Here is a 19264-nt window from a genome sequence, read left to right on the forward strand (position 1 = left end):
ATCATAACATAACACTGTATGTCAGGTAACGTTAATTTAAAAAATCTAACTCAGCGATTGCATTAAGAACTAATTTGTCTTTCAATTGCTGTCCAACCTGTATTTTTTTAGTCAAGTTTATGAATAGCTTTCGATAAGAATAGGTGCCTTTCCAAGATGGCGCAGGACAGATTGCTTGATTTTTTGCTCACTAATCACGTTGTGTAACCACGAATTGTGCGGCTAAATATGCACATTTTCGAACCAACTCTATATGAATTGTGTAATATGATGTTACAGGACTGTCATCTGAAGAATTCTGAGAAGGTTAGTGAAAAAATTAATAGCGTTTGGTGGTTTATAACGTTATTGCTATTTTTGCCTTGAATCAATGCTGCTGTGTGACTGACTATTGTAGTAAGCTAAGATAACGCCATATTGTGTTTTTGCTGTAAAACACTTAGAAAATCTGAAACATTGGCTATATTCACAAGATCTGTGTCTTTCATCTGCTGTACGCTGTGTATTTTTAAGAAATGTTTTATGATGAGTAATTAGCTAATACACGATGGTCTCTGTAGTTATTCTAGTCATTTTAGTGAGAGTTGTGATGGGGGCTGCAATTGTAAACTATGATTTATACCTGAAATATGCTATATGAAATATGCTATACAATAAATATGTTATCAGACTGTCATCTGATGAGGTTGTTTCTTGGTTAGTGGCTATTTATATCTTTATTTGGTCGAATTTGTGATAGCTACTGATGCAGTAAGAAAATGGTGGAGTAAGAAAAGTGTTGTCTTTTGCTAACGTGGTTAGCTAATAGATTTACATATTGTGCCTTCCCTGTAAAACATTTTAAAAATCAGAGATGATGGCTTGAATCACAAGATCTGTATCTTTCATTTGGTGTCTTGGACTTGTGATTTCATGAAAATTTTTATTTATGATATCCCTGTACCTTTAGGCTAGGCTATGCTAGTCAGCTTTTGTGATGGGGGGGATCCCGGATCCGGGTTTGTGAGGCGTTAGAGGTTAAATTATGTGTTACTTTTGAGGTGTGCTACAGTAGGCCTTTGTAAGGTTCTGTGTCGCTGGGCCGATCTAGATCAGTGTAAAGTTCTGTGTTTCTGGGCTGGGCCGGTGTTTGAGTGTAAGGTTCTGTGTTGGTTGGACTAGTGTAAGGTTCTGTATTGCTGGGCTGGGTTGGGCTAGTGTAAGGTTCAGTGTTCCTGGGCTGGACTGGGTTGGGGTAGTGTAAGGTTCAGTGTTCCTGGGCTGGACTGGGTTGGGGTAGTGTAAGGTTCAGTGTTCCTGGGCTGGACTGGGTTGGGCTAGTGTAAGGTTCAGTGTTCCTGGGCTGGACTGGGTTGGGGTAGTGTAAGGTTCAGTGTTCCTGGGCTGGACTGGGTTGGGGTAGTGTAAGGTTCAGTGTTCCTGGGCTGGACTGGGTTGGGGTAGTGTAAGGTTCAGTGTTCCTGGGCTGGACTGGGTTGGGCTAGTGTAAGGTTCAGTGTTCCTGGGCTGGACTGGGTTGGGGTAGTGTAAGTTTCTGTGATTCAGGTTGGCAGGGTGTTAGGTTCAGTCAGACTGACGTGGGAGAGCAGTGTCTGGTGTAATGCCGTAGATCAGCCTGTGAGTTGTGACTCCTGAGCTGCAACACAAACCCATGGCCCTGTGCCAGTTGTGGAGAGGCACTGGATAACACACTCTCTGTCCTCACCCTCCACAGCTCTATACTACACCACCTATCTTTCTCTCAGTCTCACAGCTGTCTAGAAGTCTTAAGTCCGAGTACTTTTTATAAAGGTTTATAATAACTGTGCATGTGCTTCTCTAATAGAGCTCTTCGCTAGTGTAGAAAGAGCTCTTGTATTTTATCTTTATGGTATCCAAGTCACCTCAGGTCACCTTCATAAATCCTTGATGAGAGACATTTCTGATGTTGTTTTGGTAACAAAGTCAAGACCAGACTTGTTATGAAAATGGTTTGTTGACCATAAGGCTACTTTTCTTCACTGTCTGGATCTTCCTGCAATGTCCAGAGGTCAACTGCATGCTGACAAGCTGTCCTACAGGACAGTAAGCTGATATGAGATTTACTCACCTTTACAGAAGGTCAGATCAGTGATAGCTACGTGGTTACTGTACTTAATGTGTCCATATAACAAACTGCTCTTCTAAATGTCTGTTACACTAAAACATGTGAGGGATAAGAATAGGTAGGTAAACATAAAACAAGACTTTTGTCTCAATGTATTGAGTGTCTGTTTGCCATAATTGAGCACTAAATATACACAATGTACATGAGTGGATGAGTCAATAAAAACATGGTGATACCCACTCATGAGGGGGGCTGTGTTAGTAATCCCAGAACGACCAACAGCTGTCCTAAGTCTTAACCCCATCAGTCCCGTGACACCAGTAAAAATCTGCTTTTCATTTATCTGGCTTTCGTTTATCCATCCCTTATATTTAGCCTCACAATGAAGTGTTCGGATATTCCATTGTCTTTTCAGGACAAACAGGGATACAAGTAGAACACAAAACTAGTTGACATGAACAGTTGCAATCATGAGTTGTATTGAGAAATGTCAAAAAGAAAAGAAGGTCCGCCAAAGCACAAACCTGATCAAAATGAATGTATATCAATGCTGTAAGTACAGAAATGGTTAGCTCAGTGCGAAATTAATATCCAACTACTCAGTGACAACTGTGTGGAGTTTGGAGTTTGTGACAGCAACTATGTGAGCTTATTACAGTATTATGATGTTTCCTATGATCTTCTATGTAGAACAACCCTTTACCTAATGACTCTTGTGTAGCTTGTGAGCGTCATAGAGCAAAACATGCGTCTCAGCTTTATATAGATAGCTTTTAATAGTTTGTAGCTTTTTGTATAAAAAACTTGCCCTTGTCTCACAAACACCGCTCTAGCTCAGCCCCAGTTAATCACACAGACTAATCTACGGATGCAGAAGGAATAGACGAATCCAATGGTACAACCCAGAAGTCTGTAGCTCAAACACATTATGGTTCAAAGGGGTTAGAAGTCCAAAACCCACCACTGTTACGGTGGGACTCATTGGGTTAATCTAGTGAACGTGACTCAATCCATTGTGTAACTGCAGAGCAGCCTTCTATCTAACCTACTTTATTTGTTCATGTTTTTATTGAACCTTTATTTAACTAGGCAAGTCAGTTAAAAACAAATTCTTATTTACAATGACAGCCTACCCCTCCCCTAACCCGGATGACACTGAGCCAATTGTGTGATACAGCCCGGGATCAAACCAGGGTCTGTAGTGACACCTCTAGCACTGAAATGCAGTGCATTAGAGCACTGCGCCACTCGGGAGCCCGTGTGAACTATTTGCAGTGGCTAATTGGTCAGTCTATCTGATGGTAACCACACCTTTAGTATCTATAAATGGAAGAAGTTGAATAAGTGAGTCACAGGAACAGGCCTAAGACGTGGACAAGGGAAAAGATTACTATCACAGTCTAGACCACTTACAGCCAGGGAAAATAGATCTTGAGGAGTGCAATTCCATGCTAACGGCTCAGATTTTTCACTTAAAATGTATGCCAAACAAAAAACATTGATTTCAAAGTTTAACATACCGTACAACTCAATGTACAATTTCTACTTTTAACAATTTACATGGACATTTGTTCAAAAACACAAGAATTGTGCAGAGTTTTCCAAAAACTCTGTTAAATATCTGCTCTGAATTAAGATTCAGTGATGTCTGCAGAAAGAATGAGGTATCCAATTGGTAGTTACAGTGTTGTCTCATCGCTGCAACACCTGTACGGACTCTGGGAGAGGCGACGGTCGAGAGCCATGGGTCCTCCGAAACACAACCCAACCGCACTGCCCACTTAACCCTGGAAGCCAGCCACAACAATGTGTCAGAGGAAACACTGTACACGTGGCTACGATGTCAGCGCCCAGCACAACACAGAAGTCGTTAGTGCACAATGGGACAGGGACATCCCTGCCGACCAAACACTCACAATGCTGGGCCAATTGTGCACTGCCCCATGGGTCTCCCTATCACAACAGATCCTGGACTTGAACCCTGAAACTCTGGTGGCACAGCTACAGTAGCATTGCAATGCAGTGCCTTCCACCACTGCGCCACTCAGGGGCCCTTAAAACATGTCAGTTTAAGCTAGAGATATCTTTTTCTGCATTGGATGCGTCTCAATCCACCACATCCGGCGATATCACATTTCCGCATATGTGGACACTTCTGAAGTCAGTACAGCCGATCTGCCAACTTCTGTTTGGGCTACCAGTTGAAGAAATGTATGGAAGTATACGGAGACTGTTTAGTGCCAAAAAATTAAGAGGTTATATATAGTGAACAAAAATATAAACGCAACATGTAAAGTGTTGGTCCCATGTTTCATGAGCTGAAATAAAATATCTCAGAAAATTTCCATAAGCACAATTAGCTTATTTCTCTCAGATTTTGTGTACAAATTTGTTTACATCCCTTTTAGTGAGCATTTCTCCATTGCCAAGATAATCTTTCCACCTGACAGCTGTGGCATATTAAGAATCTGATTAAACAGAATGATCATTACACAGGTGCACCTTGTACTGGGAATAATAAAAGTCCACTCTAAAATGATCAGTTTTATCACACAACACAATGCCACAGATGTCTCAAGTTTTGAGGGAGTGTGTAATTGGCATGCTGACTGCAGGAATGTCCACCAGAGCTGTTGCCAGATAACAACCGCAGATCACGTGTATGGAGTCGTATGTGCGAGCGGTTTGCTGATGTCAACGTTGTGAACAGAGTGCCCCATGGTGGCGGTGGGGTTATGGTATGGGCAAGCATAAGCTACTAACAACTAACACAGTTCAATTTTATCGATGGCAATTTTGAATGCACAGAAATACCCTGACGAGGTTCTGAGGGCCATTGTGAGGCCCATTTTTTAAAAGCGATCTGTGACCAACAGATGCATATCTGTATCCCCAGTCATGTGAAATTCATAGAACAGGGCCTAATGAGTTGACTTCAATTTACTGATTTCCATATCTGAACTTTAACTCAGTAAAATCTTTGAAATTGTTGCATGTTGTGTTTATATTTTTGTTCAGCATAAATGTAATATAAAACGTCTCCTGATCTGTCTTATATCACTCAGATATACACTGCATGACCAAAAGTATGTGGACACCTACTCATTGAACATCTCATTCCAAAATCATGGGTATTAATATGGAGTTGGTACCCCCTTTGCTGCTAAAACAGCCTCCACTCGTCTGGGAAGGCTTTCCATTAGAAGTTGGAACATTGCTGTGGGGACATGCTTCCGTTCAGCCACAAGAGCATTAGTCAGGCACTGATGTTGGGCGATTAGGCCTGGCTCGCAGTCGGTATTCCAATTCATCCCAAAGGTGTTCGATGAGGTTGAGGTCAGGGCTCTGTGCTGGCCAGTCAAGTCTTTCCACACTGATCTTGACAAACCATTTCTGTATGAACCTCGTTTAGTGCATGTCATGCTGAAACAGGAACGGGACTTCCCCACACTGTTGCCAGGAAGTTGGAAGCACAGAATCATCTAGAATGTCATTGTATGCTGTTGCATTAAGATTTCCCTTCATTGGAACAAAGGGGCCTAGCCGAACCATGAAAAACAGCCTCAGACAATTATTCCTCCTCCACCAAACTTTACATTTGGCATTATGCAATCAGGCAGGTAGTGTTCTCCTGGCATCCACCAAACCCAGATTCGTCTGTCGGACTGCCAGATGGTGAAGCGTGATTCATCACTCCAGAGAACACGTTTCTACTGCTCAAGAGTCCACATACTTGTGTATATATAGTGTAGGACAGACACTTCTGAACAAAATTCCTTTAGATTGTTGGGGGGACCATCTGTTGTTCTATGTAGTGAATCTGTTATTCAATGCATTTGTATGGGCTAATAGCAGTAAGGCCCAAAATATTTTTTTATATATTTTTTTCATACTTCAAGAGGTCTTAAAACTCAAAATCAAATAGCTAAATTATCCTTGGTATGACCTTCTTTAAACAATTTCAAATAGCTTAGACAGGGCTTACACTGTTATGGGAGCTCTGCCCCCAAACAAGACCAAATGTATTTGATCCGGACCAAATCTGAACCAATCATAGACGTCTATGTTTCACAGGTTTGGCCATCAAATTGCAGCACATTAGAGCTTAGTAGAGTAGAGTTCAGTACAGTACAGCAGAGTACAGTAAAGTAGAGTACAGTACAGTAGAGCAGATTTCAGTACAGTAGTGTACAGTACAGTACAGTACATTTCAGTACAGTAATGTAGAGTATAGTGTCGTGGAAATTCAGTACTGAGAGAGACTTCGTCTTTTCTTCAAACAATCATCTTTATTTAATATCGATTAATTATTGCAATAATGAGACCGTCAGCCCACCAGTCTTGCCTGACTGTTAGGTTGAGAGTCTAGCCTTTACAGACGATGCTCAGTTTTTTTATAGCTGATATCAAGATTGCTTAGTCAGTCATTTCTAACCTTCCCATAAGCCACCTTGGTTGTCTACACAGGATGGTCTTTTGCTTAGTTTCCCAGATGCCAGGAAGATGAGACAATGAGGCATTGTTCTCAACTCTTCCAGGCTCTCTATCTCGAGTCACACACACCACATCTTGTCAATAGAATGCTAGCTTTTAGGTTTTTATCACCAACACAAATCAATTGTCAGCTTAAAACTATCTCTAGTAGAACCCATGTCGTCAACACCCAGACTAGCTGCAGAGTGCTAGAGTGGAGACCTTAAAACACAGCATGTTTTATCCTTTTTATCAAATATCTTACTGTTCGTTTAGTAAATAATTGTTACATATCCAACAAATAAGATGAATACATAATATTTCCCTCACAATAGTGCAGTACAGAGTAGAATATAGTACATTATAGTTGACTCAACTCTAGTGTGCTTTTCTGGGCCTCCCGAGTGGCGCAGCGGTCTAAAGCAGTGATCGGTGCTAGAGGCGTCACTACAGATCTGGGTTCGATCCCGGGCTGTGTCGGGTTGCTACCAGCAGACTTATGAAGTGGCGCACAATTGGCCCAGTGTTGTCTGGGTTAGGTGAGGGTTTGGCCAACTGGGATGTCCTTGTCCCATCATGCTCTAGCAGCTCCTTGTGGTGGCCAGGCGCATGCACACTGGCTTCGGTAGCCAGTTGTACAGTGTTTTCTCTGACACATTGGTGCCACTGGCTTCCTGGTTAAGCAAACAGTGTCTCAAGAAGCAGTGTGGCTTGGTGGGGTTGTGTTTCGGAGGATGCATGGCTCTTGACCTTCGCCTCTCCTGAATCTGGATGGGACAAGACTGTAACTAACAATTGAGGAGAAAAAGGAGTAATAAATAATAAACAAAAACCTCTAGTGTACTGAACTATACTCCTCTTTACTGTACTGTCCAAACATGTGAACCCAACTGTGGCTTCTGATGGAATTTCGAGTTTTAACCACCTAATAATGAATCAACAAATTTGAGATTGGTGAAAAATGTAAATGTCCTAATTTCCATTAATATATAGACTCTTAGCTTAGACCCCCAATTTGACATGTTCCTATGAATTTCACATGTTCGTGCTCATTGGTCCTTTTACATGGAAATGACCAGGAATAATGTGAGAACACACACACATACACTTGAAGGCAGTGGTCTTGTGTCCAGACCAAGACGGCTGGAGAAAGTCATCAGGAAAACAGAAATGATACAAAAATGCTGTTTACTTACTGGAGAATCCATAAAGTGGGATAAAAAGCTGAAAGAGCAGTCAGCCGTGCATGACAAACAGACAAATGGCAGAGAGATACGTCCAGCTGTTTGCCTGTCCTGGGGTTGCTGTAATGAGCCTTAGCCTCCATTGAGCCGACCAAAGCATCATCAGTCCCTTCCTGTCGCTAAGCCTAAACATGTCCACAAACACAGCCCTCTCATTCCAACCACTCTTCGCCTACACCTCAACACATCTGCAAGGTCTGCTGCCATGGACCACAAACCTCTGACGTACCTCTCCTCCTTCTACTACTGTCCCAGTCTCTCTCTCACTCTGTCTCACTCTGGAACACTGTATATGGCTCACTCACCCACCCAACCATTTAGTGACTTGGATAATTTATTTATTATTTATTATTTCTTTTTATTTAATTAGGCAAGTCAGTTAAGAACAAATTCGTATTTACAATGATGGCCTACCCCAGCCAAACCCAGGCCAATTGTGCGCTGCCCTATGGGACTCCCAACCACAGCTGGTTGTGATACCGCTTGGAATTGAACCAGGGTCTGTAGTGACTCCTATAGAACTGAGATGCAGTGCCTTAGTGTGTTGCGCCACTTGGGAGCCTGGAGCCCAAATCTCTGGATCCTAAATAAATGCATGGACAATCCTCAGAATAATTATTCATAATCATGGACTCAAAGAGTCAAACATGCAGCTCTGGTTTTACAAGATCATGTCCCTTTCATCACTGTGCTGTAACAGTAACATCAGTCTACCCTGAGACCTGTCCATTAACGCTACAGATGGATACAGTAGTAACCTCTCAGAGACCATTACAGGAGATCATGGAATGGAATCAACGTTCTTGTGAACACCTGCGATGATGTAGGGTACTGAGATGTGGATTTATTTGTTACTTCCAGGCCAATGTGTGGTCTAATATCACACACTAATAGATTTCCACTTCCCTCTCTCAGTAATGCTGTCTCCCATTTCTATACTAAGCAGAGTAAGAGATTAGTTATAATCTGAGAACCAGCTTCACATCTGGCCCAAAGAAAATGCAAGGCCATCTCCAATCCCCCATTAAAAATAACTTGCATTAATTACTACATTAACTTATTAACCATGCGCTCATCACTCCATCCATCTATACACACTTTTACTGTAATTAATAATATTTGCCAGTAGCAGCAGCATATGTCTAAAATACTTTGCTTATTGCCTGACAATAGACAAACACACTCAGGAAAATGGCTGTCTATTCCTTCTATGACAAAAAGGTTTTACCCAACACTTAAACATGTACCCTTTTACCCAATACTTAAACATTGTTATGGCTAGGCTACTTCATCTGTACAATAACAGGTGTTTATGTCATCCCTCACAGCCTATTACAGCTTCGGTGCATCATCAGTAGCTAGGTGCACGTGGTCAGGTGACAGTCCTAATCTTAGTGAGGTTAAGTGTCTACTCAGCTCATTGTCTTACCAGGAGAGTACAGTTTGGCAAGTTGTTGGGCCCCGGGGCGTGCTGTGATCCCTAGCGAGACGCCATGTTGCGGGCAGCCGCGCCGTGCTCAATCCCGTTAGGATCCTCTTCTTCCATAGACCGATGTTGGATGTTGGATCTCTCTCTCTGACAGTAGTACTGCTACTTCCAACTCAAACCTCTCTTCCATTCTTCCATTTCCTTTCGTCAGATTGATCCAACTGTTTATTTCATTCTTCAAAGACAACAAACAGCATGGTGTTTGTGGAAATATCATACAACTGGCGAGTTTTAGAGTGGCGCTTTCATGTTCTGCTAATTATTAAAACTAGTTTTTTTAATCTCTCCTTTCTTAAAGCCGATTTATGCTTGATCTGGCAATGTGGTCCGGAGGCTCTGTACAGAGGGTGTGACTCAATTGCGGAGCCTCTGAAGGCTTGCAGAGGCCAAATCAAGCTCCATACCGCATCGCCTTGCGCCTCTCAAATGTTGTAACAATGTGGAGGGCTCCTTATAGAACTCGTTAGCTTGTAGACCTAAAACATCGAAATGAGTTACATCTGGTTCGTTAAACCATCCCTATGGGAAAAATGAATTGGTAATGAATAGGGTTTTGGAATAAACCCTGAAAATAAGGTCTGAGGTTAACCCAGGCTTAGGAGATCTTCTATGTTTTGTTCTATGAGATAATATCAGTCAGTTAATATGACCTTTATGAATTATGAAGGCTCAATGTTTTTCATGTGTTTTTTATTATTACATGCTTCAAAATTTACAAAAAGTAAAGTTAGCTGATATCTCATAGATCAAAACGTATAACATGTTCTAAGCCTGTGTTCACCACAGAACATATTTTGAGCGTTTATCCAAAACCTCTACAAAAATGCAATTTATTTTCTCCATGGGATATGTCCGATGAACAATGGAGGGAGTTATCGCCAACAAAAAGATGCCATTACTATTTCTCTCTACAGCTCCGTATAGCTCAGCATTGACATGATTGGTTGATGGTAGGTGGGGTGATGTGTCCTGTATAAACACAAACTCACTTCCTTGACAACTTCCTTCACAACAGCTCTGTTCTGCTCTGCAAAGTGCAAGAAGCCTGAATGCCCTGACTTCTGCAGAGGTTGCATCGCAGTAAATTGTGACCATAAATCGTCTTTTAGCCTCTGCCAAGTTCCCAACAACCAGATGTTCCGGTTTTCAGGGGAAATGGATGCCTGTGATGCGACTTCCGTTTTTGGACATTAACAAGGTGACACACCATCTTAACTCCTCCTCCACATTTACTGGATTGGTTGAACAGTGCAGAAGAGAACCTCCCCCCAAAGTGTTTTTTTCGTCCTGTCAAGACCAATATGTAGGGATTCTTGTTTCAAGGGTTTCTTTAACTCCTGCTATTTTAGGTTACTCCTTGCTTGACAGGTTGTAGGGAGAGTCAACAGTTCTTATATTAAAAAAGGTCTAAAACAAAACAATAGCTAATATCGTTTATGGAAACTACTTAAATAGGTAGAACAAATATAATGTCTTTCCTCTGAGAATGACAAAACCACTGCCATAAATACCTGGCATCAGAGCGAACGCCTTGGAGTGTCTAGATCTCACACTTTCCTGTCCTCTAACACTTTGAAAATGCTGCTGTAAAATATTGAGGATCCCTAATGTCTTGGCGCAACAGTGTGCCATGGTTTGAGTTGATACACGCTGTGGTGCGATGCCATTGACGCGCTCTCGCCCGCTGGCACAGATCCAACAGTGCAGGACAAAAACAAGACCTGTTGCTATTTCAGAAACTTTAATGATTCAAAAATGACACTGTGTATTCTCTATTTCTTTACATAGCTTTTTCAATAAAATTTTATGCCACGTTTTTAAACCGAAGCTGTTTGGGATGGTTAGTAGACTATTCTTCTTTCCTGTAACCTTAATTACACTGATGATTCCTCTCCTCAGCATCTGGCTTTCTCATGCAGAATTGTTGAAATGTAATGTTACAAATTATATATTGTTTCCTTAATTTCAATATCTCAATTTCTCACTTAGGTTTAATGAACAAAACGGACAACATGATAGCGATAACTTTCTGTTGGCTAATTCTGACAAAGTGACAAAAAATGGCCTAAATCAGGGATGGGCAACTTGTGGCCTGCTACCCCCTTTTGTAGGCCCTCATTCCCCCTACCCACACCAAAAACTCAATTTAATGTTGAGAGTTACAATAATATAATACACAAGGTGAAGTTTTGAAATGTGGTTGTGCATCAGCGGGTTTTCTTTTGTTATGTCAGTCACTGACAGTCACTCAATTAACCCATGTCAGCTACATGCTTTTCGATTGATAAGTTAGTCTAGCGGCCAACAATATTTTCGGTTAGGGCCCCCAAAAGGCTAGGCGTATGGATGTGGGTACACAGACCCACAAGCCACTGCAGCCCTTCATGATGAGTTCTGATTTTTTTGTGGCCCCCACCCTATCAAAGTTGCCCATCCCTGGCCTAAATATTGTTTCCAATTGCACCGGTTGTGTGTGCTGGCAGGAGCCCCAATGTCTTCTGCTGACCTCTCATGGCCCAATGAACCGTACCATCACGCAGTCCATCAAATATTATTACGCATAGGCCAATTGTTTAGAACCTGCTATAACCATTGCATTTTCTTTATGCTACATATTTTCTAACATCGACCAAATATACATTTTGATTATAATTCATTTTGGGCTCAAAATATACCCTTTTGAATTGTAAAACGAAAATAGTAAATTATTAAAAAATTTCCCAAGGAAAGTTAGACAATATTAAAAGATACACATGCACTTGTAGCCTAGTTAAAATAAGTAATATGGCAAGTTGACTCGCCCGTAAACGGAGAAGTTCAACTGCTCCCAGGGCACTGTGGTATATCAATGCGTTCCGATGACTGATTTCTGGGAACGGTACCGACCTTCTGTCCAGAAGAACCATGAGATTCATTGGCTGAACCAGCTGCTTAAACACATGGATGCAATTAAAGCAGAAGGCTGTATGGTCATCAAACCAAGTCTATTATTGATAGAGAGGAGAGGTGTAGATGCCTGCTTTTAAATTATGTGAAAGTATATTTTGCTTGGTTATATTCAGTATAATCCAGATGTCAATGTCATTTATTGAAACTAAGTTTGTCTGATATGATAAACAATACATGTTGTAGGATTTAGGGAAATATGATATTACATGTATTATAGATAAGTCCATTCAATCATCAGTGAATGATTTGTGGAGTAAATATTTTAATCCTGCTATACTAGGTATTTCGTTTCCACTTTCAGATGAGAAATGTTTTATAAATAGTATATACATTTTTGCAGTTATATAAATTATATTAGGCCCTACATAATTATCTAAATGCGGGGGGGGGGGGAAATCATAAACAAGATCCACAATTAGTTTATGATCATGTCCCCAAACATATCTTTTCCCTAAATGTTCTGAGAAACAAAGTCATGTCTTTGCATATTACATTTCATAGATGTGTTATGATCAATTTTCATATAGAAAAATATCTCCCCTGAAGAGTCACTGATGCAGCCTGATCTCATAGAGTAGACGTAACATAGTAAATATAAATCCAACACTAAAATTAGGATGATATGTTATGTGGTAATTCAGGCAAAACAAAAGTAGGGTGGTTGGTCGGGGTGGATGGGTAGGCATGTTAGCAGTGCAAATGTTGCGTGTTTGAATCTCATCACGAACAAATTTTGCATTTTAGCAAATTAGCAACTTTGAAACTACTTACTACTTTTGAGCTACTCTGCAACTACTTAGCATGTTAGCTAACCTTAACCCCTAGCTAATGTTAGACACCTAGCTAACTTTAGCATTAGCCACCTAGCTAACTTTAGCATTAGCCACCTAGCAAACATTAGCCACAACAAATTGGATTTTGTAAAACTTTTAGCAAATTCATAAAGTATTCTACGAATTGCAATTCATAACATATCTTACAAATTGTAATTTGTGACATATCATACGTATTGGCTAGGCTACCTGGGGCGACAGGTAGCCTAGTGGTTAGAGCGTTGGGCCAGTAACCGAAAGGTTGCTGATTAATCCCTGACATAAGGTAAAAAGGTACAAATCTGTCATTCTCCCCCTGAACAAGGTAGTTAACCCACTGTTCCTAGGCCGTCATTGTGAATTAGAATTTGTTCTTAACAGAATTGCCTAGTTAAATAAAGGTTACCAAAAAAAATCTAATTTATAACATACATTAAATGGACAGACATCCACAAATGAATACATAACATATCTTACTAATTGGAGTGGTTTAGATTTACCATGTTATGTCTGGACAGACAAGTGAAGGGATGCAAACTACTACTACATTTTTCAGGGGGGAGAGAGTGAGAAAGGGTGGAGGCGGCTTCTCTTGGAGCACTGGGCATCTTATGACATGCATTATCTGAATTAGGCCCACAGAATTATACCTACGGAGGACTGGCTTCTATGGAGGAACTTGGAATGTCTGAGCTTCTGAGAGTTGACTTAACATTGGACCAAAGAAGCACTAGAATTAAAAACACATCTTACGTTTATGTAGTAAATAAAACCTATGTGAACTAGAATATCCTTAGCTAGCATTTAAAAAGTTAATTCATTCTTCGCTAATAAAAAACGAATATAAAACATAAAAATAATAAATTGCTCCCCATTTTTGAATGATGCTTGTATGGTCTTCAGTAGGCTCCAGTAACCTACGCTTCGGAGGGGGAGGGGAAGGTAGCCTACACACACACGCACACCCACTGGCAAAGATTTCCAGCTGGCAGGCAGACGCTGGAATATGTTTCTCAGTGACAGAGTGAGGGCTTTGCATAGCGGTTCCCATGCTTTTTAAATAATGGAACAGTAAAGATCTCTTTTGTTCCTGGTTCTGATTCTGTTCCTCTAATATTTTCATTATTTTATGGTTTTCAGTTCTGTTCCCTGAAGCGGTTCCAACCCCTGGCTTACATTGAAAGCTGCTGTAGTGAAGGTATGTTATTCTCTCCTGGTTGCCACTGGTTTTCATTAGAAAAACAAGACTCACACCACACACACACACATTCCTTTTCTTCATGATTTATTAGCATTTTTTTTGACTGTACTAGTTATTGCAATCTGGTTAATTCACATTTAAAAAGCAGACATCATCCAGTTGCCCTGAAATTGATGATATTCATTTTTACAATAACCATTAGGTCCATAGACTGGAAAATCCAATCACACCATTATGTTTTTCTTAACTTTATTTTGTTTGTCTTTTTATTTTGTAATTACAAAAAAGAAAATATATAACAATAATCATAAAAAGGAGGAAAACTCAGAAATATTACGACTGGCAAACAATCACAACACATCACAAGTACCTATTTACTGCAAGAAATAAAAAGGTACAATAACGAAAGAGTAAAAACATATGCAAAAAAATGGAAAAGAATTGGCACCTATGAAGTTTGATACAAGAAGCAACAGAGGACAAGGTAAATGATGCATTTCTAGAGACTAAAATCAGACTAAGGGCGTTTATTTTTTTTGACCATTTTTTCTTTTGTTAAAAAAACCGCACAACCGGGTAGCAGGGACGATAAAAAATACTGCACGTACAATACCTTTTCTCTCCATCTCCTTTTTTTTTTATATCCTTTTCTTTTTTAATAGCATATCCCATTAATATTCATTCCCCACTGCTCGTAATAGCTGTGCCTGGTGGCGGAATCGTTAGAGTTTTACATGTGAGTAGCAAATGACACTTTGATTGGCTGTGATGTTGAAATGGTCCTCCCCCACCGGGCCTGGGTCGGGGTTCTGGGCTGAGCCAGGAGTCCTGCCGGGCCCAGTCTCACTGCGCGTGCTGGCTCAGTGTGTGGTTCTGGAAGGGAAGAGAGGAGAACACATGAGGAGAGAAATAATAAGCTACGTGCCCACACCTCCGAGCCCCCACAGCCACCTACCCCACATCCCTACACCTCTCTTTATACACAACAGTCATGTCTGTCTGTCCATCGGAGGACTCTAGCCTCCTGTAAAACGGACTACCTGCTCTACCCACACACACCCATTATATATCATATATCGAGCTGCAGATAAACCCAAACGTCATATTAAATTCATTGTGTCTTTGCTTTGCGGTCTTCCTTATCCATGGCAACATGAAACAATGATTTGTTTATTCAGATTTATGAGGCTCGCATCCCTTTTGATATTCTTATAAATATTTGAAAACACCATATCAATACCTTATGAGGCCCACATTCCAACAGCACTTGAGCGCAACACATGAATTCAAAATAACGCCAAAACACCTTTATCAAAATTACATCCACGACACCACCATCAACAACTGCAGGAGCCTGGTTTCTCTGCACACCTTAACCAGAGGGTATATAACTTCATACCAGATCAGATAGATGTGAAGAGTTAAACTATCAATCACAACAGATATGGCGCTCCCAGAGGCTTGTGTGTTAGGGAGATTTCTGGTAGGCTGGCTGGTTCGTCTGCGCTCTCCCCGGGACCATAAACCCAATTCCCAGGGAAAGCTCAGCAATCATACCCCTCTTCCCGCTAAAAGCTGCTTTCCAAGATTATTCTCTCACAGATAGGCCCATGTTTCTGTGCACCACTATGAAAAAAGGAAAAGGAAAAATCTGAAGGATTAAACATGGTTTTCCGTTGATAAATACTTATTCTTTGGGCCTTATCTTGGTGGGCATATTTTGCACACGACTGTTGGCAGAGCCAGGCTGCACTAGTTCAGCAGAGGAGGCCAAGCGCCCGGGTCTTAAAGCTCTAGACTGGCTGATTGCAGCCATTCAGGGTCAGTCTTTCTTTTCCTCTTTCTGTCTCTCGCTCATTCTCTCCATCTCCCTCTTTTCCTGCACCCCTCCCCCGCGTATGTGAGTGGGAATGAGCACACAGAGGGCTCTTCAGCGAGGAGCCGTCTCTCACTGGGAGCCACTGACCCCATTATGAGAGAAAACCACCTCTCTCTCTCTGATCCACGACACCTGCAGTTCTACACCCCTCCAGCAGAGGTCAGGATTGGCTCTCCATCTGCATGCTTCTCCTGATACTCAGGCCACAGCAGCTCCAGCCAGAAGAGAGGCAGAACATTTTACACAAAACAGAATATTAGATCTTGATTTCATCATCCTCATGTATAGGCACATGTCAGTTTAATGTGTGCTTGCTTTGAGTCTACTGTCTCCTTATGTGACAGAAAATATAATTTTTGGGACGTAGCCTTGCCCCATCTTTGTGCGTGAATGTGTTTGTGTGTATGTGTGTGTTAGAGAGGGAGAGAGGGAGAGAGAGAGGGAGTGTGTGTGTGTGCGTGCATGTTATCCCCGAGGTTTCCAAGGTTTTGTTGGTGTGTATTGATTTGCAGAAAGAGGGGATTGAGAGGCAGTGGCTGCTCCCTGAGTCCCTGGGGTCCTGGGTTACACCAGCACTGCAGCGACCTGATGGAAACAGCACAGATAGGGGGAGGAGAGGAGAGGAGGAAGGAGCCGCACAAACACCCTCACCTACACTGCTGCACATTCCACAGGATGGATATTTCCCATACAACTCAAACTAGAAGAGAACCCCCCCCCCCCCCCCCCCCCCCCCACACACACACACACACACACACACACACACACACTAGAGCCTACACACACACACTAGAGCCTACACACACACACTCACACACACACACACACACACACACACACACACACACACACACACACACACACACACACACACACACACACACACACACACACACACACACACACACACACACACACACACACACACACACACACACACACACACACACACACACACTAGAGCCTGCAATATTGGGTTGGTGTAATGGAAAAGTAGCTCTTGTTAAATGTGTTAATCAGTGTGAACACACACAGACAGTCATACACACTGTGATGCTAGTCTCAGCTCTCTTCATTTGAGAGCGTCGTCAGGGGCTGGGGTATTGATCAAGCCATAGGCGATCGATGGTGCGAATGGTGTGTGTCTCTGAATCTGATAATGACTCTCAGTGTGACATCAGTCCTATGCAGCTGTAATTGATATATTCTCCAGGATGAGGAGATCGAGGGCTCTGCTCTCACTCTTTAAGCAAGAGGAGACCGGAGACTGAGACCACAAACACACCCTGTCATCGGACAGAGAACACACACATCACCCCAATACCTGACAAACACTATTACTATTACACCCCTACAACCTGAAGAACTAGCAAAGAGTTGATCCTGAAACAACCTTCTCCTCCCATCAGACTGCACAACATCAATGGCTAACAACTCCACATTACAAATATCTAAATAGCAAACATCACATTTCAACTCCCTCACTGCCAAGACAAAAGACATCAAGTCGACAAGATAACCACTGTACTAACAAAGGTAGAACATCAGTGACAGTGTTATTCCTTTGTATTGTACCATCAAACTAAACAGATAGAGCATGCTTGCATGTCACAGTGTAGCAGGGGGACACTGTGTGATGGATGGAACAGCGCCCCTCTACACAGGGAGGCCGTGCAGTGGGCAGAACAGCCCCTCACTGCTCAGTCAATATCTAGGCTGTCATTGTTTTCCTAAACTGGTTATAAAAGAGAGGCTAAATCCTGCCGAGCTGTGGGCTCATGGGAAATATGGCCCAGTCGCATTACTAATGCAGAGACTATGAGACTGCTGCACACACTGGGGGAGGAAGAGGGAGGAGGGAAAGGGGAGAGAGAGGGGAGGCAGGAGATAAAGATAAAGGAAAATGAAATCTACGTTTCCAACACACGCGCTTTATTAACTGCGTTACAACGTGCGAGGACCTAGACAGGGCTGCCATCATGTCACTTTCAATCAGGCGTCTGAGGCGCCGCCGCAGGGCCCCCTGGCCCCCCGGCACCTCACGGCTCCAGGCTCTGTGGCATCCTCTGGGGAGCAGGCAGGGGTGGTGAGACTCAAACATGTCAGTTCACCAGGAATCCTCTAACAAACACAGTCCTCTGGGGAGCAGGCAGGGGTGGTGAGACTCAAACATGTCAGTTCACCAGGAATCGTCTAACAAACAGTCCTCTGGGGAGCAGGCAGGGGTGGTGAGACTCAAACATGTCAGTTCACCAGGAATCATCTAACAAACAGTCCTCTGGGGAGCAGGCAGGGGTGGTGAGACTCAAACATGTCAGTTCACCAGGAATCCTCTAACAAACAGTCCTCTGGGAAGCAGGCAGGGGTGGTGAGACTCAAACATGTCAGTTCACCAGGAATCCTCTAACAAACAGTCCTCTGGGAAGCAGGCAGGGGTGGTGAGACTCAAACATGTCAGTTCACCAGGAATCCTCTAACAAACAGTCCTCTGCTCTGCACATCAATGTACTAGAACAACAACTTTCACACCAATTTTGTTTGCTTTTGCAGAAATGCAGCAGCCTTAACAGACGTGTCCACTATTTGGGAACACTTGAACAGCTAGGGCGTTAAATCTTGTCTGTGGTGATATAACATAACGACATGATCTACTGTAGTAGCATCGCTAAGCAAGTCTAGCATACTCTGATTAGCCTATATGGCCCGATCTCAAACAGCCACAGGAAGAGGAAATACTGCTTTTGGCGCTAGCCTGTCCCTCTCTGCTCTGCTCTGTTTTTAACACAAAATGAAAAATCACCTTTGCCGCCTGGTTCACTTTAGTGTGGCTTATTTTTAGACCGTTGACAGTCTTCCAAGGGCCGGAGACTAACAGATGGGCTGTCTTAAAGCTTCATATGTTCCCAGGTTTTCACCTCCGAGAGACAGGAAACTCACTGGGGAGTGCGCTACAAATAACCCCCCCCCCCCGCATTCCCTCTTCCTCCCCCTAACCCCACCAAATAAATGTGCCCGTTCTCCAGCCATGTACTGTTTCGCCATGATCCCGCCGGCCCCCACCCTCTCACCCAAGAGGGACTTCCCCTCCCCTGTTGCTAAGCCAAGCTCAGACTCAGAGACATTAACACATC

The 19264-nt window shown here is 42.4% G+C and overlaps 1 protein-coding gene and 1 pseudogene across 3 annotated transcripts in view; both read right to left on the reverse strand.

Moving 5' to 3' along the window:
• The window catches only part of LOC129866580 (plasmanylethanolamine desaturase-like), a 29833-nt pseudogene extending 18155 nt beyond the window's left edge, over positions 1–11678 (reverse strand).
• A 2643-nt stretch (positions 11679–14321) lies between these two features.
• Positions 14322–19264, reverse strand: part of LOC129867596 (zinc finger protein 423) — a 152416-nt gene continuing 147473 nt past the window's right edge. For all 3 annotated transcript variants that reach the window (XM_055941103.1, XM_055941101.1, XM_055941102.1), the window contains one exon: positions 14322–15127. In XM_055941103.1, coding sequence (XP_055797078.1) covers positions 15098–15127 — 30 coding nt within the window. In that variant the 3' untranslated portion in view covers positions 14322–15097. The remainder of the gene's footprint in view (positions 15128–19264) is intronic.

The sequence above is a fragment of the Salvelinus fontinalis genome, chromosome 12, assembly GCF_029448725.1.
Source record: "Salvelinus fontinalis isolate EN_2023a chromosome 12, ASM2944872v1, whole genome shotgun sequence".
NCBI lineage: Eukaryota > Metazoa > Chordata > Actinopteri > Salmoniformes > Salmonidae > Salvelinus > Salvelinus fontinalis.